General features: G+C 47.7%; 1 protein-coding gene across 5 annotated transcripts in view; it reads left to right on the forward strand.

The window, feature by feature from the left end:
• Positions 1 to 20,569, forward strand: part of mipol1 (mirror-image polydactyly 1) — a 48,239-nt gene that overhangs the window by 6,048 nt on the left and 21,622 nt on the right. For all 5 annotated transcript variants that reach the window (XM_080293517.1, XM_080293520.1, XM_080293519.1 and 2 more), the window contains 9 exons: positions 1,104 to 1,195; positions 8,623 to 8,698; positions 9,070 to 9,125; positions 9,438 to 9,717; positions 11,483 to 11,576; positions 11,740 to 11,845; positions 12,719 to 12,845; positions 15,435 to 15,468; positions 15,552 to 15,722. In XM_080293517.1, coding sequence (XP_080149643.1) covers positions 1,104 to 1,195; positions 8,623 to 8,698; positions 9,070 to 9,125; positions 9,438 to 9,717; positions 11,483 to 11,576; positions 11,740 to 11,845; positions 12,719 to 12,845; positions 15,435 to 15,468; positions 15,552 to 15,722 — 1,036 coding nt within the window. The remainder of the gene's footprint in view (positions 1 to 1,103; positions 1,196 to 8,622; positions 8,699 to 9,069; positions 9,126 to 9,437; positions 9,718 to 11,482; positions 11,577 to 11,739; positions 11,846 to 12,718; positions 12,846 to 15,434; positions 15,469 to 15,551; positions 15,723 to 20,569) is intronic.

Here is a 20,569-nt window from a genome sequence, read left to right on the forward strand (position 1 = left end):
GCGACTCCGAACTGTAGTAAAGGGACCTCTGACTAATACGGCGGGGTCCCTGTCGGCTTGTAGGCGAAAAATAGCTTTACTTTGTTGTGTGGGTCAACTTTTCTTGCGAGAGACAGAGAGAGGCGTTGAAAGACTGCTCCAACGGAACTTATTGTTTTCGGAGGAAAACACGAACACGGTGTACAGTCGAGTCTTAATAGCTTACTTACAACTGGGGTCGTCAGGCACTCTTCTTGGCTGAAGTGGTTATTATTATATTTACATGCTTCCAGCTCCCGTTTTTCCTCGATGACAACTCGTACCTTTCCACTCCCGTTTTTCTCCCTCCTCGCACTCACAGACCCATAACGTGTATGGTAGTCCATTCTCCCTGCAGCACGGACTATACTGCCCATGATGCTACATTCTTTAGAGCTATGCTTGTAGCATTCTGCCTGTTAGCTTAGCACAACAACAAGGACAACAACAACGAAAAGGCGCTCTCTCACCCAGGAAACACACAGTCGCAGAGAGAGAGAGAGCGTCGCCCTGTAACCATGGCAACCGTAACGCTGCCGCCTGGAACAACAGCACGTAGCTGTCAAACAAAACCCAAACAGTCCTGACCCGCGACAAAATGAAACAGGAAAGTACCGCAGTGTAATCCATTTATTTCAACAAAGTAACTGTATTCTGAATACCACCTTTTAAAACGGTAACTGTAACGGAATACAGTTACTCATATTTTGTATTTTAAATACGTAACGGCGGTACATGTATTCCGTTACTCCCCAACACTGCCAATAACATCAATAAATCAGTAGAAAATCCATCAAACCTGTAAATCAGTTTTTATTGCTGCTGCAGGTCACAATATAAATGTTTGAGTTGGTGGACAGTCACCTGGCTTCAGGTGTGGTGGGCAGGTTTTTTTCTCCAGTGCTGAGGTGTGCTGTTCAAATGTGTCTCTATTGAAACAAAAACTAAAGGAAAAAGGGTTCCCTGTCACTCTGGTTCCCTGAGTGATGCTCCCTGTGGCTCTCTGTTTGGCTGCATTTAGCTCCATCCCCCAACCTCAGGCAACTATGACAGCGGTGATTGATAGTGTGTATTTGTGTTTCCAGGGAAACCAGATCACAAAGTCCAGAAGAGACCAGTCAGCCCACAACGACACCCAGCAAAGAGCTCCAGGACTCTCTGGTGGACATGTACACAGGTAATACTACTGTACATACTACAGATACTACACAGGTAATATCACCTATAATAAAAGATGAGTACTAACGTAATTCAATTACTTTACTCGTTACCTGAAAAAACTAAGGGATTACTATTGCAAAAAAGTAATTAGATTACTGTTACTTTCCCATGAGCACGCAGTGTTACTGCGTTACTAAACCGTGATTTTGTTTGTCAGTGTCTCGTGAGTGACGTACGAGCGTGCGGCGTCCGTGGTAACAGACGTGTGCAGATCAACAATGGATAACATGGAGTGATGGAGAAAGTACGACCATGCAGCGTTTAAAGCGTGGAAGTAATCACATTACTTTGAGTTGGATTCTGTAAAAAGTGACAGAAACATGAGCGTCCGCTGTTCACTCTGTGTGGGAAGAAAACTTCTACAGCGACAAATGAAACTTCAAATCTGAGCGAGCAGCGAGCACGCTGCCACGGGAACGTGACATTCACAGAGAAACCCCTGGATCGTCCATAATACTACTGATACTATATATGTACACAGGTAATGCTACTGTAAATACTAGAGATACTACACAGGTCATACTACTTGTAATACCACAGATACTATATGTGAACACAGGTAATATTACTGTAAATCCTACTACTAAGCAGGGTAACCAGTGGTTCAGAGTGTGGCTGGCGGGTCATTGGCGGCCCTCTGCTGCGTGCTGTGTGGTCCCTACCTACCTCTGTGATCAGTTCAGTGAGGCGTGCTCGTTGATCAGACCCCGCCCCATCGCTTAGACAGGAAGTTGACGTCCTGTCTGCAACATCTCCTGAGCTTCGTGTTTCACATGCTGATGATTTTGAGTTTTGAATCAATGAGTTTGATGCAAATTTGCTGGTCCCATAAAATAAATCGGCCGAATTCTAGTGACGCTCAACCCGTCTGAAACACCCGTCTGTCTTTTTAAAAGTGAAATAAAACCAGAAAATGTGCCGAAAAATGACACAAAGATCAATAAATCTGATGATCAATAAGCCTGATGGAAGCAGCCCAAGGTCCCGAGGTGATGTCAGCAAATGTCCACCAGGGGGAGCTGTTCTCCTTCACATCAGAGCCCTGCTGCCGCTCACAGGGACAGAGTCCTGTTCAAAATCAGCTGTCCTCCGAGCTCTGAGAGCGTCCTCCTCGTGGTTGCTGAGCACGCTCAGTAATCTGCTGTGTAAATGTGTCTCGAGGACATGTTATATTTGGACTTTGTGTTTGCGGTGAGACATCGGCTGAGAGGCTCGTGTTAACACAGAGGATGAAACCTGCTGGAGATCAGTGACAGCTGTGATCGCTGGTTACCATGGCAACACTCATTTCATCTCCATGACTGACAGGAAGTGTTTGACGTGATCGTTTCTCACGTTTCAGCGGGCAGGTCGCTTCAGCAAAAAGAGGCATGTTTAGAGCGAGCGAGTGGGTGACATCACCATGGCAAAATCCAGACTTTCTTTACAGTCTGTGAGCGGCACACCGGGGTCGCTGGCCCTCCATCGGTTATTGATTTATTTATTTATTTATTTAAACCCAAATCGTCTTTGGGATTATCCTCATGCTTTAAAGCGCTGAGAGAGTGTGCTTGAATTATTGAAGGAGAAGAAAAAGAAAAGCTGCAGTTAGTTTTTTTTTTTTTACATCAACACCCCCACCCCCCGCCACCCCCACCCGTGGTGATAATCCGTCGTCTGTCGGCGTCCTCGCTCAGATCAAACTCTGCGTGTGAAACAGTTGTGCAGGAAACAAACACAGTATTCAGTCGCCCGGTGCCTCCATATGCGTCTCTGTTTACTTCTTCTTCTGTGGTGCCAGGAGCCTCACTCACACAGTGACGATGATGATGATGAACAGTCGGCGCTGCTGATTAATGAAAATGAGAAAAGATGTTGCTGAATCTTAGTGTTACTGTCGATCCCCGGACTCTCTGTCCTGGTCGTTGTGTCCTTGGGCAAGACACTTCACCTGCCGCCTACTGGTGTTGGCCAGAGGGGCCGATGGCGCGATATGGCAGCCTCGCTTCTGCCCCAGGGCAGCTGTGGCTACAACCGCAGCTGCCTCCACCTGTGTGTGAATGTGAGAGTGAATGAATAGTGGAACTGTAAAGCGCTTTGGGTACCTTGAAAAGCGGTATTAAATGCAATCCATTATTATTATTATTATTATTATTATTATTATTATTATTAATGTTATTGGTGTAACGATTGATGGTGAGGATGATGATGAAGCTGTATCATCAGGCAGGTTTTCTGCTTCTGAACGCGGTTCAGAAGCAGATGGGTTGAAGTCGAAATGTGGACTACATGTATGAATTTCTTTAATAGAGAATAAAAATGCTGTGATGATAAAGTCTGCGGCCGGTGCCTGTCGAGGCCAATAATGGATTTGGGAGCTGCGGGCAGATTTTAGGTTTTCACCAGTAACGTGAAGTTTGGTTGGTTTTTGTATTTTTCAGTCTTCTGATTGGGCAGATTTTAGAGGTATTGTGAAAACAAAGGGTCAGATTAACTTAAACCTTAGAGGTTTGGATTAAAATGAAGGAAGACTTCATTACCCAAGTGGGATTGTACTTTCTGTGATTTAGTAGAGAAAAGTGATGAAGGTCAGCTGCAGAAGAGGAGGAGGAGGCAGCCAGTAGGGAGCGGCAGTGAGCTGAACACAAGGGCGTGAGGGCAGCTTCTTCTTTTCCTTTTATTAAAACAGAGTCCAAACTGCTTCTTCATCCTCTCATCTGAACTTGCACACTCATGGACACCTCCTCTTCACCTCTAATCTTCATCACATTAGATTTCAGCTCCTTCAGCCTCTCACTGATCAATAATCTGACGCAAGCTGCTCACAGAGTTCTCTCGTGTTTAAGAGCTCCAGATGTTTAAAACAGCTGTGGAGGTGAAGCAGAAGCACAGAGGGAGCATCTGGTTCAAGTCAGGACATGTTTGAGTTCAAAGGTTACTGAGGACGTATGAAGGAGGCAGTGAAGGTGTTACTACTGTGAACCACACGTAGAGGTCACCTGGATCCTGCAGCTCAGGTCGCGTGAAGAACCTGAAGTTTAACAAGTGATGACTTACCTGCACATGGTCAAAACGCTACGAATCCTGTAAATGTGAAAGGATGTCCAAACAAAGCTCTGAAAGTTCAAAACGTTTAAACATACCACCAAATTTAGACATTAAACAGGAAGTAGAGGTGTTACTTTATTCTGCTGGGAGACGCACCTTCCTCCATAAGACTAGAAAGTTGGAAATCTTTTGTGAAACACCCCCTCAACTCGGGTTTCCCGCTTGGGAAGTTGGAGCAGCCCCACAGGAAGTAGAGGTTAGAACTGGGAACCTGTACTTCCGCTGGTGTTTGAGACTCATTAAATAAGCCACAAGCGACTTCTTCAGTTCCTTTGATGAGGGATGCGACTGTTTTCCCCCTGAAAACACGACGTCCAGATGAGCAGAATCTCTTTTCTAGGATTGAATCCTTGAGTGTGCATCAAGCAAAAAAATGTAATTGTTTTTCTGGAACACGCTAACTCCTGAGTGATGTCACTTCGACATCCAAGTTCTGGAATGCGGGAAAGGGCGAAAGCAGATGACAACCGTCTGGTTGTTCAGAGGTTTCAGAAGATGAAGATGATTTTGAGGCCCGTTTCTTTTCCTGTGTGTGTGGTAGGAAGCCCTCCATCACATCATCAGCCTGGGGCTTCACACTGCGCTGGTGGCGTCTTACTTCCTGTGTCTTTGGCGTGTCAGGATGCGGCGATATCCTCTGTTTTGCGTTTGTTGCTTTACAAGCTCTTTGGTCTTTAGTTGGTCCCCTGAGCTGTATCAGTAACAGTAGTTTTCCATAAATCATTTGTCGATTAATTCAGCAGCTTGTAATGTGGAGCGCCACCTGCAGGTAGGAAGTGTTTTTACAGGTAAAGCTGCAACACACTGTCAAAATAAAAGCTCTGCTCAAAGTAGGAATCACAATTTAGATCTAAACAAGGCAAATGTTATAAAATGCCAGCGTGAGCACACACACACAGACACACAGATGCACGCACACACACAGAAACACACAAGCGCTCGTACACACACACACACACACACACACACACACACACACACACACACACACACACACACACACACACACAGACACTCCTGCACAGAGAGCAGCAGCTACTTCAGCCTGTTCAAACAAACCAGAGTCTGCAGCCCACCCATCTAACAACAATAAAACTGAGTGTGTGTGTGTGTGTGTGCGTGTGTGTGTCCGTGGACCACCCACTCTGCAGATTAAACACTGTTCACACGACTGTCTCCTCCCTCTTGCTCTTCATTCCCTCTCAGCCACACTCAGCCTTTGTCTTCCTCTTCTCTCAATAAATTAAATCTACTGACCATAGTGTGTGTGTCTGCGTGTGTGTGTCTGTCTGTGTGTGTCTGCGTGTGTGTCTGCGTGTGTCTGCGTGTGTGTATGTGTGTGTAAGCGTGTCTCTCTGTGTGCGTGTGTGTGTGTGTGTGTGTGTGTGTGTGTGTGTGTGTGTGTGTGTGTGTGTGTGTGTCTGTGTGTGCCGGGGTCAGCAGATCGTACAGCTGCACCTGGAGTCATCTTCAGGTGATGATAAATGTGTGTGAAGATAATTTCAGTTTGAGTCACATAAAAGTGGTTCATCGCTGTCAACTTAAATATGAAAACATTAAATATATTTAAATGACATCACTTCTTGAGTAGAAGTGGCCTTTTCAACCCTGTGTGCTATAATCAATAATCAATTACCAGCTTCTTGCTGCACTCGTAGTGTTGCAGCTTCCAAGATGAAGGACAGGAAACAGCCAATTGTGACGGAGCTGCAGGATGATTTAGATGACGTCCAGGATTTAATGCAAATAATGAGCATTTACTGATCAGCGCTTAGAGGCCGGAGACTAAAAATCAAAGACAAGAAAACCGGAAGTAAACGGGGGCTATGTAGCTCAAGCAAGAAATTGCTTGAATTAAAAGTGCAGAATAATTAAAATAGTGCGACTGGAGTGAAACATGGATTCTGTTTGTAGGAGAAGCAGATGTTACGCCTGCTGCGGTCAGAGGAAACGGACGCCTGGACCAGATTAACCAAATAAATCTGAGACATTTGCTCCGTTTCTTCCTGAACTGAGAACGAGTGACTGCTATCAGCTGTCCTGTAACAGGAAACAGATCAGGGCGCAGGTGTGCTACCTGCATGGTGTGGACTGTGATTTTACTCAGAACAAAAAGACCTTCAGTTTACTGTGAAAGGCAGTACCTGTTTTAAGAATAATTTTCATGAAAAACATGATCAGGTCACATGACCATGAGGTATTTTCTCTGGTTATTGATCAGTCGATTTCCTCTCTGATCGACAGGAGCGATTTTGTCTCACTTTTATTGATCGCTCGTTTGTTGAAGAGCAGCAGGTTTCCTGCTGATCGATTGATCTCGGAGTGTGTTTGGCTTCATGTTTACTCTGCACGCGTGTGCGTGAGCGTTCCCAGCTCGCCGTGTGTCTCCTCGGCTTAATGTCCGTATCTAAATTCATGTGCGGTGTGGCGGCGGTGTGGTGTCGGCGGGCCGGATCACAAGCGGATTGTGTTGGATTTGAGCTGAAGCCTCTTTAATCATCGTAACACCGTCATTAATATTCATGCAGTCAGCTGGAGCAGCCGACACTCAGCGCTCCAAACTTTCTGCACAAAATGTATTAAAAACAGCTTAAAAAATTAATGGACTTGAGTTTATATTACATGAAGAAAAAGGGGGGGAGGCGGGAGGAGGCGTGTCCCCCCTCTTCGCCTCATTGGTTAATGTAGATTGGCGCTCTGATTGGCTTTTGCTTTTTCCCTTTTTTCTGCAGATTTTCCATCTTTGACGAGACTTCAAAGCGAGCGCGAGGCATGAACGGTCATTTAGAAGGATTTAAGCACATTATCACATCTGTAATTGTACATGAATAATAAGGAGAGCCGGCGGCTCAATTAGCTCTGAGTCCACAAGGAGATCAGAGAGGGGGAGGATGGGGGAGGACGGCAGGAAATGAGAAAAGTTTCAAAGTGAACAAATTATTCAGAAATAACTGAAATTTAGCTGCTTCACACTCAGGAGCAGATAATCGTCCTCCTTACTGATCGGGCCACTCACAGATCTGCAGGAGCAAACACACAAAAGAAAAAAGTGTCAGAAAAATGTTTAAAAGGCAACTAAAAGCAGGCAAAACCAAGAAACTCTCCGGGAAAAGTTTCAGGCTCAAAGGAAGTAACCTGATGTCCTCGACCCCTGGAGAAGATTACAGTCCTCCACCCGAGAAGCTCACAGTGAGAGCTGTGCAGACAGTAGTGGTGTTGGTCAGAGGTCACGAAGGGCCTGATCAGCACCCATCAGAGGGGAAAGCTTCAGTCCTTTCTTGGTTCTGCTGTAAGTCTGATCAGTCTGCAGAGGCTCACAGAAAGAACATCCTGCCACCATCCTCCCGCACTGCTTCTTGCTTCTCCTTGTTCCCAGTACGGGGTCGTGGATGGGTCAGGTGGTCCGTGAGAGGTCTGTGGGCGAGAAAGAGAGGGCAAGGGACATGACAGAGAGAGAGGGTGAGGGACATGACAGACGGGGAGAGAGAGAAAGGGTGAGGGACATGACAGACGGAGAGAGAGGGTGAGGGACATGACAGGCGGGGAGAGAGAGAGGGTGAGGGACATGACAGGCGGGGAGAGAGAGAGGGTGAGGGACATGATGTTAATGTGTGTTTACAGCTCTGAGTAATTCATTAGACGGCGTTCGCACAGTCGGTTGTTCGCACAGTCGGTTGTTTGCACAGTCGGTTGTTCGCACAGGTGGGTGTTCGCACAGGCGGTTGTTCGCACAGTCGGTTGTTCGCACAGGTGGGTGTTCGCACAGGCGGTTGTTCGCACAGTCGGTTGTTCGCACAGGTGGGTGTTCGCACAGTCGGTTGTTCGCACAGTCGGTTGTTCGCACAGGTGGGTGTTCGCACAGGCGGTTGTTCGCACAGTCGGTTGTTCGCACAGTCGGTTGTTCGCACAGGTGGGTGTTCGCACAGTCGGTTGTTCGCACAGTCGGTTGTTCGCACAGTCGGTTGTTCACACAGGCGGTTGTTCGCACAGTCGGTTGTTCGCACAGGTGGGTGTTCGCACAGTCGGTTGTTCGCACAGGCGGGTGTTCGCACAGTCGGTTGTTCGCACAGTCGGTTGTTCGCACAGTCGGTTGTTCGCACAGGTGGGTGTTCGCACAGTCGGTTGTTCGCACAGTCGGTTGTTCGCACAGGTGGGTGTTCGCACAGTCGGTTGTTCGCACAGGTGGGTGTTCGCACAGTCGGTTGTTCGCACAGTCGGTTGTTCGCACAGGCGGGTGTTCGCACAGGCGGGTCTTTGGTGTCTGTCTGCTTTAGCTGTCGCTTCCTTTTTGTCCAGCTAATCCCAGAGTGAACGTGGAGCTGCGACAGCGTCTTCCTGCACTTATCAGAACCCAGCTCATCAGCTCCAACGGGTGAGTGCAGTACCTGTCAGGCTATGGTTGAGGGTGGAGGTGATGTTGGAGGTTAGTTGCAGCTGAATGTTTAGTTTCACCAACAGCCGATTATCTACCTCCATCTCCTCCAATCCCAGCATCCTCCTCTGTCACTCCAGCCCTCTGGATGTCCTCCTCCAACATCCACGTTCCTCGTGAACCTCTGAGCTCTTCCTCTGCTTCTCCTGTCTGCAGCTCCACCTTCATCCTCCACATTAATCCTCCACCATCTCGGTCTCTCTGTCTTTGAGCTGTCCCTGTGATGACTCATTGATCATGTCCGTATCGCGCACGCTGCTGCTGTTTAGAGGTCAGCGAAAGTCACCTCATGTTGTTTCTGATGTTCACAGATCAGAGATCAGCCTGAGCCCCAACCTGAACTACGACCACCACACCTGGCCTCGAGGTAACATCCACCCCCATCATAGGTACAGTTTTACCTCAGATACGTTGTTTAGTGTTTGTTTTACACTTTTCATGCATTTTGAACTGGAGTGTGATGAATGTGGGCTTCACAGTGTGTTATTGATGGGAGAGTTAGAGTCAACATGAAGTCCCGTCATGCTCTGGGTTAATTCGTATTTGAAGACGTGAGGCAGACGCTGCTGAATGTCGGACCAACAAACTGATCATGATCACTGGGCTCTTTGATTCCTGAACTCTTTGATCAGGAAATGTAAAATATTCACCTGCAAGTGACCTCTTACCTGTCTGTCAGTTCCACAGCACCTGCAGGAGCCGTCGACCTCCTGCTCCCCTCCACCTCCATCCTACAGAAGGTCCGCCTCTCCTTTGTCACCTCCGCCCTGCAGGAAGTCTGTGTCCCCGCTATCCTCCAGTCGCCTGGGAGGTGCAGAAGAGATGGAAGTGGACCTTTCGACCAGCAGAGGTCTTTCTCCTTGGGCAAAGAGCTGTGGAGATACTGCAGATGAAGGTGGCGCACCCGGAGATCCTGCTAGCCCCTCCCTCAGCAGACACCTGGTGACCGCTGTGGACAGGTGAGTGGGAGCAGTGCCGACGATGAGATGTTAGAGCGGGCCCTGCTCTGAAGAGAGTCTGGTGGAAAAGTTTCAGGTTTTTAGCGCTGGAGTTGTGAGAAGTTGTTCAGATGTATCCGAGCTATAGATTATTACACGTGTCAGTAATAACGTGGCCGATATTGGAGCCTCCATGCTGCCGTATTCTCGGTGCTTTTTGAACGGATTAATGTGATATGTTTAGAGCCCCCACACAGTGAGCTTTATTAAAAAGTTTATTGCTTTTCATTAAACTTCCTCTGCTTTCTTTAGATTCTGTCATTTTTCCTGCTTCTTTTGTCTTTTGATGCATTTTGAAATAAATTTGTGGAGCACTTTGAGTTGCATCACTGTTTGAAATGTGAGCTATTAAATTTAGATTTGATTTGATTAGTGGGAGCGAGACCAAAATAGAAAGATAGTAAAAGCAGCGGCTTGATTAGAAGCAGCTGATGTTATAAAGTCAGAAACAGTCAATTACAGAAGACACAGTGAGCCACACTCAGCGTCTTATTTACCCGCTTTATTACGAAGCCACGACGCAGCCTGACCTTTAAGGTAATATGAGAGAATTAGAGGCGAACATCAGCCGCTGCTTATTAAACCTGCTGCTGCTGCAGCGTGCAGCCTCACATCTGATAAAGTGAGGCCGCGACCTCCCGTTAAAACACCTGACCTCACTACACACAGGTGAAACACTAATGAAACGCTGAGCCCTGACCAATGAGAGCCTCGCAGAGTGGCGAGCAGCTGCTGAGGAACTTCCGACCATGAGATCGGTAAAAAACAGCCGCTCGGTTTAACGCGCTCCTCGGTGTCGGACAACCAAAAGTTTTGAGATAAACCAAAAGATCTCCAGGTGATGAGCCGATGGTGGACAGATGTACCTGCTCACATGCAGCCCACCAATCCATCGAGAGCAACGTCGAGTCAGCACTAAGCGCGCTTAAAGTGAGATGGCCTTCTAGACTGTGTGGTCTCTGTGGATGAATGTGACGGCTCAGGTGGAGCTCAGCATCCATCCGCAGGAGATCTGCTTTATTACAAACCTGAAGGAGGAGGACAGACGCATTATTTACCCGCCCGCTGTTACTGCACTCACCGTCACTGCGATGGACGTCCAGAGGAAGTGGGAACAGGAAACGAAGCAGATGTCTCCGCAGAGCGTCTCATCTTCTCTCTAATCGACACAGAGACGACCTGCTCATACGCTCCTGCCGCTGGCCTGGCCGCAGTGACGAAATCCACTCAATCTCACTGAACCAAAACTGCAGCGAGGTGCCGCCGCCGTCAGTTTTGGATGTACACCGCTGCGGGCGCAGCGAGGACATGCTGCCAATAAATGTGTAACACTTCTCTGTTTTTAGTTAATGTTCTCACAGTGTGGAAAATACTAGCTTACCTTCAGTGCAGCACATTTAAAACATGTTAACGAGTGCCGTTACAGATATTTTAATATGGTGTGAAACAGCAGGTACCTGAGAGTGATGTCTCAGAGCGCTGTGTGCGCCGCTGAGGCTTTCAGTCGTCCAACGCCACACGCTGAAGGGGACACCGTTAACACACAGTCAGGCACACAGAAACGTACGCTGAGATTAACAGCAGTACAGGAAGCTAAACTGTGTGTGTTTTGTGTGTAGATGAGTTTGGTAAACTCGTGTCTTTAAAGAGAAACAAACATCTCCGGGACCTACAGCTCTTTAATCTGTGATTGGTTGTCATTGATGACATCATCTCTGTGCTGCAGCTCTGCATCAGCCCGGCCTCCGAGCACCGACCGAGACAAAAACATCTCGCTGTTACTGAAGGAGCTCGACGCCCTGAGACAGGTCAACAACAAGGTACATACACACACAGGTGTTCCCAACCCCTTACATTATTACTGACTGGGTCTAAACCTCACTCACTGGAGGTTTTTTGCTAAAGTGCATGATGGGAGTTGTAGTCACCTCATATGTTTGGTATCCAGCAGCAGCAGAAGGTGTTTGTGTGTTTGTGTTTCAGCTGCAGCAGCAGCTGGTTCAGAAGGAGAAGGAGCTGCATAGGAGGGAGGTGGAGGAGGAGCTTAGGGAGAAACGGAGGGAGGCCCGAGACTGGGAGAGACCTGCAGGTGAGGAGGGAGAGTGTCACAGTTTACTCTCCTCTTAATCAGATCGGATCCAAACTCGACTTCTTAAATATTTGAATATTTTCCATGCACACTCTCTCACACACACGACTGCATGCGCTAATTAAAACAACAGCAGTGGTAATGAGATGTCAGTTAACGTGGCAGCTGTTAGTTTAACAGAACAGTGTGTGTTTGTGTGTGTTTAACCAGCAATCACACTCACGTGTGATGTTGATTTAACTGAGCTGAGTGTGTCATCTGGTAGGATCATCACAGTAACACAGTGCTCCCTCCACCAGATCACAATAGAAACTTTTTGTTTGGTCATTTTTTCATCTGACCGTTAAGTGAAATCGTCACACACAGTCCGGCCGCCGGTCTGTTGTATGTTCTGTATGTCATGTATATTTTCAGCAGCTGAAAGACCTGCGTGTGTGCTTCACACCTGAGTAACAGCTAACAGAGCAAAGCTCACCTGGAGGTTATGAAGCTCCCAGGGTCAGGCGCATGCAGTGTGGCAGATCTACAGCCGCTCTGGTGATGGTGTAGTCCCATCATTCCCAGTAAAGAGATGGAGTATAAAAATACAGAGAGAGAAGGATCAGGTGGGACCTGACCTGTCCAGAGTAAAAAGTTTCCCACCCAGAGACCTGGTGCACTTTAATAACCAGCAGAGTCTCCACTTTAATTTTCTGTGCACCGAGTCTCAGAAGTACTGTGGTCATCTCTGTGTTATTACCCCTGAACACACACATGGCGTGGTAATCATGAGCTCTGCTCTCATTGGTCCATCAATCTGGAGAGACACTGAAAAAAGATTCTGCTTTTACTGAAATTTATCCTCAAACTATCCTCCTCCTCCTGTCTCCTCAGCGGTGTTGGAGGAGGTGCTGGCAGCTCAGAAGGACAGAGATCAGGCTGTGATGTCACGACTCCTGCTGGCCAATGAGGAGAGAGACGAGGCTTTGCTTCGTTTGCATCGACTACAGCAGGCGGCTGAGTAAGTTTCATCATTTCCTGTCAGTTGATTGAAGTTCGTTATCACCTGAGAAGAATTTAAAGCAGCTTTAAAGTTAAAGGGACAACAGTAGAACCCCGTGGACTAACAGTAGAACTCTAACTCTAATCTAATTCTGAGGTTCAACAGTTGAACACTGAGGCCCGACAATAAAACCTTAAAGGACTGACAGTAGAACTCTTAGGGCCAACAGTAGACCAATAGTAGAACCCTGTAGAACTACAGTACAACTCTTGAGAACTAAGAGCAGAACCCTGTTGACGGCCTGACACCCTGGCTGAAGCCACATGTGTGGATAAGAGGCCTCCACCTCGGGTGGTGCTGAAGCGGATATGTCGGGATGTTTGGGGCGCTGGAGGCAGACAGAGTCCTGGCTGTTCCGATCACAGCGATCAATAACGCGGGGGTTCTGTAATGATTAATAAGAGGAACCGTGGATGTTGCGAGGTTTGTGTCGGCTCTGTTTGTTGCATAAACAGAGCGGCTGTCGTCTCCTCTGAGGAGAATCTGTTTGTTCTTTTATTTACATGTGAAACATGTTTGCTGTGCTGACGGAGGAGCAACCTGCTGCTCCTCCTCCTCATTATGCACCTCCTCAGTCCTGTTAAGGGCTGTGAAATGAGCTCTCGTCGTCTTGGAGGAGCAGCCAAATAGAGCAGAAAATCTAATTAGAGATAATATCCCCCCTCATCCTGCTCCCCCGTCCTCCCTCGCCCCCCACCTCCTCCCCCCCAGGATGAGAGGGTAATTGATATTGGAGGCCACAATCCTTTTTATGAGGGACAGAATATGGAGGAGCATGTTCCATCTGTCAGGACTCAGTGTGTGTGTGTGTGTGTGTGTGTGTGTGTGTGTGTGTGCATGAATAATGTGATTATGGTGCAGTCAAACAGAAATGGGCTTCGGCTGAGGCCTCGGACGGCGCTCAGCGACCTGACCGCCGCCTGATCAATTTGACGTGAAACAGGCACGGTCCCTGAACCTGTGGATGAAGATGGACGCCGGGTCCTGACCCTCAGGTCCGAAGCAGGCCTCTCTCAGACGTCTGGGACGTTTCTCAGAAATATTCTGTGAAGTGATAAATTCTCTTTCTCATCTGATCCTACTAATGGCGGCGGCGGCGGGGTGTTTCTGTCGAGGCGAGCTGTGTGGGAGTGTTAATGACGGGGAGCGAGCCGAGCCGGGCTGAGCCGGGCTCGATGGGCTGTAAGCAGGGTGTTAGAGGAGCTTTATTGGAGGCGGCCGGTCTTTCATTACCTGCTGCTCCCCGCGGAACGAGCGGCTCGGCCACCTTATTACAGTTTATTACAGAAAACAGCAGCCGGCTAAATGAAAGAGCTTCCCAGGAGGAGAGCGCGGATCAGCTAGTTACCAGCTGCACGTCCACCGTCAGGCTGAGAGCGAGCACGAAGCTCCGCCCAACCCACGCCCTCGCAGCCTCACAACGAAGACAGCAGATTTCAGGTGGGCTTTGGGGAGCGAGGACCAAATTACTGCCCAGCTGCAGGAGCTCGGGTCATCTCACAGGCTGCGGCGGCTTTAATTTGGTCAGCGGCGGGAAAACACGGGGGCCGCCAGCCTTACAGGGCCCGATTACAGGCCGCTTCAGCCCCCTCAGCTGCTCCTCGCACGCTGTTTTATTTAAGACTCACTGCACAGAAATGAACTCGGGACTACCTGAACACCGAAATCACATTTCATAAAGAGAGGCAGAGAAAAGGAAATATTGTGTTTCAGAGATGGAGGCAGAGCGCCCTGAAACCTTTCCGTGTTCAGAGAGCCAGAAACATCCAGCTTCAGGAGGCTTACATCCAGGGTCCGCTGAACTCTGACCCCGAGAACCCTGCAGGAGCATTGAGCTCTGCCGGTTCTCACCAGTCCGGCTGTCACAATAAGACTTTGGATCTTGTGGCTTCTCCACCAACGCTGCCCTGTCCTGCAGGGTCAGATTTCCAGTTTAGAGACCAAAAGCTAAAAACTAAACAGATGTAGAAGGCGATCATTAACTCATTAACCAAATAAGTAACCACGTGTTACATTAAAACTACTCGTTAAGGTTTAGGGTGGTGGCTTGGATGAACACACGCCCTCGAACCCTGATGAAGTTAGTCAGCTGAGCGACTCAGGTGGTCTTCTGAGGATGAACAAGTGTGTTCAGGATCATCTGCAGCTGTTTCCACATGTTCCGTGTTCTGGGACAGCGTTGTTGTCCTGCCGTCTCCTCCACTTTAGTCCAACCAGCCTTCCTGTGGTTCTGTCTCTCCACCCGTTACCTGAGAGGATGGGCACTCTTTGCTCCTCCTGCTCCACCCGTTAGTTTCACGGTTGCTGTATGACGGCGAGTTTAGAGACATATGAACTTTTCTCATCATGATAGAAATCAGCGAGCTCTGACTCGACTCTAATGGCAGCCAGAGAGACCAAAACACTGATGCTCAGTTTTTTTCTCTCAAACTAAAATTAAATCTGCTAAAAATGTTGGGCTGACCTGTTCATAGGAGCTCAGGGCTTCACCTGCCGCTGAGACTTAGCACCGCTTAGTCTAACATGTGTCCATCTGTGTGTTGTCAGGTCAGAGTGCTTCCACCTGGACGATGGCGATCAGGTAAACGCTGGCGGCGTGTTGATGACCGCAGGTTCTCGTGGTTGTCTGAGGTTCTGATCGGTTTCCTTCCGTGTGCGTTTTAGGATGTGGATGAGCTCCTGCGGCACATCTGTGACGCCGACTCCGTCCAGGAAATCGAGCAGTTCGGCTCAGTTCTGGTCCAGCGTCTTTGGTTGGCACGGCAACGGCGAAGTGACATCACAGCTCAGGAGATGAAGGCCGTGATGGAGGAGAGGGACAGCTCTACCGCCAAGGTGAGTCTGTTTACCTGTGTGCTCCGAGAGAGTGGGCGAACACCTGTGTTTGTCATCCGTTCACAAAAGAGGCGCACCGATCAGACTTATTGATCAGAGGTGAAGGTCTGGCAGCTCGCAGACGATTTCTCAGCATCGACTCCTCCGCTGTGAGTGGACACAAGCAGACGTAAAGTAAGACTCTGTTAGCGCAGGTGTGTTCTTACAGGTGTGTCACAGACCAGAGTGGAGTTACTTCCCTCTGCTCAATCCGAGCTGAATGTTTTATACGATTCGAGCTGCTGAAATAAACCACGTGACCACAACAGAGTCAGCCAACGCAGGATTTTAATGACTCGGGCCAGACTGGACCCAGTTCTGGTTTGGCAGGTCATCCAGACTGACGTGATGATCCTGAGTGCACCGTGAGGGTCTTCACGAGAAATTCCCGCTTATTAATAAGAACAGACTCTTAAGAGCAGTCATGTGACCCTGCAGGGTCTCCTCCCTGTGCCATAAATCTGGGTGGTCATGTGACAAACGCGAGCTGCAGGTTTCTCTACGTCATCGTGTTCTGACAGCAGCGTTGCTAAGCGGCGTGTTTAACCCGGTTGCCCGGGTTACGGTGCTCAGACCTCAAATATTTGAGTTTGAATGTGAACGAGAATATTTAGAATGCGGTGAAAACAGAGACACAAATATTGACAGCAGACTGAGACGAGCCGACACGCTGTTTGCTGAACACCTGCTGTTTACTCACCTGTGTGTGTGTTAGGGCTGCCACAAACGATTATTTTGATAGTCGACTAGTCACCGATTATTTTTGCGATTAGTCGACTAATCAGATCATCATCCATTGGACGTAAAACTACAGCTTATTGCACCAGCAGCATCTGCTCTTATATAACTATTATTAGCTTACAGCTTTAAGTGTTTAAGGTCTGTGCTAACTAAAAATAAAGACAAGATGATAGTTTATTAAATTTTAATGAAATTTGCAGATTGTTTCGGTGAAGTTTAATAAACTCCTTGCTATCTAAAATATAACAGGACACTGGAGTATATTCTGGAGCATCTCACACTTCTGATAATCAGCTGTCTGCTTGACGTTTATTCAGCTGTGTAAAAACTATAACTTTAATCTCAGACAAACTGATTTACTCAGGAACAAATAAAATACAAAAAAAAAAAGCCAAACAATAACATTTTAAGTTATCTAAGTGACTCATATATATTTAACCTGAGTAGCGAAAGACGGCGGTGGGTTTGAAAACGATTTGCGGGGAGTCCGGTGTTCTCACGGCGCTAGTGAGCCTAGCCCCCGGCTCGCTAACGAGCTAGTGGGTAACAGATGTCTCCGAAAACGTCGGAGCGCTTTTGAAAATATGTGGTGTCCTGATAAACTGAGCAGATATTTGAGGTTTACACAGCTACATTCTCGCCTGAAAATATGTTAAACGTTTATTTTGTGACCCAGAAAGAATAATAAGAGTAATATTAAAACTAACTAGCTGCCGCCATTGTTGGAAACTGCGCTGGGCCGCGCTATGAATTCTGGGACACAGCTGCTCCTCCTTCTTCTTCTTCGGGGTTTAGCGGTAGCTGACATCCTTGTACATGCAATGCTGCCATCTTCTGTTTCAGTCCGTTATTACACTCTTAAATCCTGCCACTTATTCCTGCGTCTTTTGTGATCGTACAAAGTTTCAAACGACGTGTCGACTATTAAATCAGTCGTCGACGATTTTGATAGTGTGTGTGTGTGTGTGTGTGTGTGTGTGTGTGTGTGTGTGTGTGTGTGTGTGGCTTACAGACCACCTCTGATGGACACACTGATATTAAAATGAGCCACACAGGTAGACTGCAGGTGTGTTCCCTCCCCACACTACACACTCCTGCTCACACCTGGGTGACATCTCCTCTTCTCCTGGTGTGGAGGTTAACATCAGGCAACAGCTGGACAGAGTCATACTCCCTGTCCCTTTGTGTATTTATATCCTTGTGGTCCCCTAAGGCAGCGGTCCCTAACCCCCGGGCCTCGGACCAGTACCGGTCCGTCAGTCGTTTGGTACCGGGCCGCGAGAGTTGAGGCTCAGGTGTGAAATGTATAGTTTTCAGGGTTTTTATCGGTTTTCAGCGTTATTTTGTTATCGTTTTTATCGTTAACTCTGTTTTCCTGGGTCTTTTCACGTGTGTTATGAATAAATCTTCTTTTTTTCGGTACCGGTACTAGTTTTATTTTGTTGTATTTATCCGCGACACCTTAAAGGCCGGTCCGTGAAAATATTGTCGGGCATAAACCGGTGGCGCAAAAAAGGTTGGAGACTGCTGCCCCCAAGGTATGGTAATCTTCCCGTTTTTGGTCCCCACAAAGATGTTAATACCCGTACACACACACACACACTGCCTTACACACACATTCATCAACTAGTGATCATTTCTTGTCACGTTTCCTGATTGGCTGCTTCAGCCATCATTGTGTACAGTCTTCTGAAGTCATGGTGGCCAAATGGCGGGAACATTGTTTTACAGGCCATCTCTGCTGTTATTGACATTGACCAAGCAGTCCCAATGGGGGCGGGGTCTTTAAACGATCGTTCTCGTGATGTCAGAGCAAGCACAGAAACTCAGAGCATCTCTGTAAATGTTTGTATTTTCTCACTGTGACCTTTGAACCTGGCTTTGACGGTGAGCCGCCTGTGCGTAGATGATGTTGTATCACATTCAGAGGCTTCCCTTCAGATTTGCCAGTTTGAGTCAGACTTGGTAAATAATCAATCAGAACAACTGATTGGGGGCTGATTACGGGCATCAGAGTTTGGACTTTTACTTTGAAAAGGTGTTCCTGCGGTCTCTGGCTGTGATTATTATCGGCGCTCAGTTCACAGAGTTTATTACAGGACCCACAGAGAATTATTACCCACAATGCACCCAGACTCATAAACCGGTCTCTGTGGGGGGGGAGAGAACGGGGCAATCCAAGGGGGGCTCGGAAAGCAGGATCGGCGCTGCCAGCATGCCGCGTGCGGGTGGCGGGCTCAGAAGCTCCACCCCCTCCTGATTTGCTCGCAGATCTGAAAAACCTTTATCTGTTCATCTGACAGACTGTGGTCACCATGGGAACAGGCCTGCAGCAGCACAGCTGAGCTCTAGTAACCATGGCAACTGCCGTCAGGAAAGCAGAGGAGTGATGAGACCTGATGAAGATGGAAGGAAGTGGCAAATTTTGGAGTAGAAGAAGGAAAGTGTCCGTACTAACAGGATCCAGAACTCTGCACCTGTTCAGGTGTGCAGCACTCAGCAACAATAGGAGCACAGCTTCACCTGACGGGGCAGTAACTTTTACAGTCTCCAGGTGTCACTTGTGTCACTGGCTCTGCTCATACTTGCTGTCAACACGACGGCATACTGAGTCACCTGACGTCTGATTGCTGATGTCAGCGCGGTGATGACACGTTAAATGCTCTTCTTTGAATCTTTTACACATGTGAACAGGCTGGGTCAGAGCACCTAGTGGACATTAGTGGAACTGCAGGTCCTGACGTCTCCCTGCACATCTCCATGTTTTCCTCTCCTGGCTGCTCTGCGCTCACAGTGTTTATGATCTCCTTCAAACCTTCACCTCTGCTGGCTCCGCCCCATGCGGCCTCGCATCTTAAGCCTCTTACACCTCCACTCTGCCTCCATTAACCCCCCCCCCCCAAACTTGCCACCGTATCAGCATCACTTCAGCATCACCTGGGCTACTGCCGCTAACCCCCAACAATATCAGTGCTCCGCCATCTTTTAACACCCCGCCCCTCTGCGTTAACACCACCCCTCCACAGTAACACCATAATCCCGCCCTCATTCTGCTGCTGCGTCGCGGTGAAATATGTTTCAAATGCCGCTGTAATCCTTGCAGGAGAAGAAGAAGAGAGTGCACTCCACGCTGGAGGATCACCCCAACCCCCCCCCCCCCCCTTCCCGCCACCGCTCCCTCTACTCATCTCTCAGGGATTATCTCCCCCTGCAGCCAAGGCTTCTGGGAAATATTAGAAAAGAGGGAGGGGAAGAGAGGAGAGAGTTGTCCCTGAGCGCGCTCAGTCAGTGTGTGCTCCTCTCCCTCTCAGAGGGAAGCTGCAGCTTCTTATTGAGCTAATATCAGGTAATTACAACATTATTAGAACATTATTACAGCATTATTAAAGCTCAGCCGGCGCTGCCATACACTGAGGCGGTGTGATTTCCACAGGCAGACCTTCGTTCCTCACTTACTGACAGAAACAGCTGGAGACAGCTGTGCCCGACGGATTACACCCAAACGCAACAAATCTGAGTTTAACTGGCTGATTTTACTTCAATGTAATAGAAACAATGATGATGGTCATCCTGATGGTCATTGTGATGGTGATGATTGTGATGATAATGATGGTGATGATGATGTTGATGATGGTGATGTGATGGTAGAGCTAGGCGATATGAGATTTTTTCATATCACGATATGTTTTTTTCATTTCAGGCGATAACGATATCTATCACGATATAAGCCAAATAACTATATTTGTAAGATTTAAATGTGCCGTTGCTCACAAGTAAAATGTGAAATAATCAGCAGCTTGTTTTTATTTAAATATTTATTTCCCATAATAAATTCAACAGGGTAGATGTACTTAAGGAACATGAGACTTTTTCAGATAAATAAAGGCAAATATTACAAACTACACAAAAGGCAGCCGCTAAAGCGTTTAAGTTTCAAAATAGAACAAACGAAACAGACTAAATTGTCAATTCCACTTAGAAACAAAATATTAATTCTAAAAATAAATCTTAGTTTGTTTTACAGAAGAACAGACAAAACTGACTAACTTTTGTCAATATCAAATAAA

Source organism: Astatotilapia calliptera, chromosome 19, assembly GCF_964374335.1.
Source record: "Astatotilapia calliptera chromosome 19, fAstCal68.1, whole genome shotgun sequence".
Taxonomy (NCBI): domain Eukaryota; kingdom Metazoa; phylum Chordata; class Actinopteri; order Cichliformes; family Cichlidae; genus Astatotilapia; species Astatotilapia calliptera.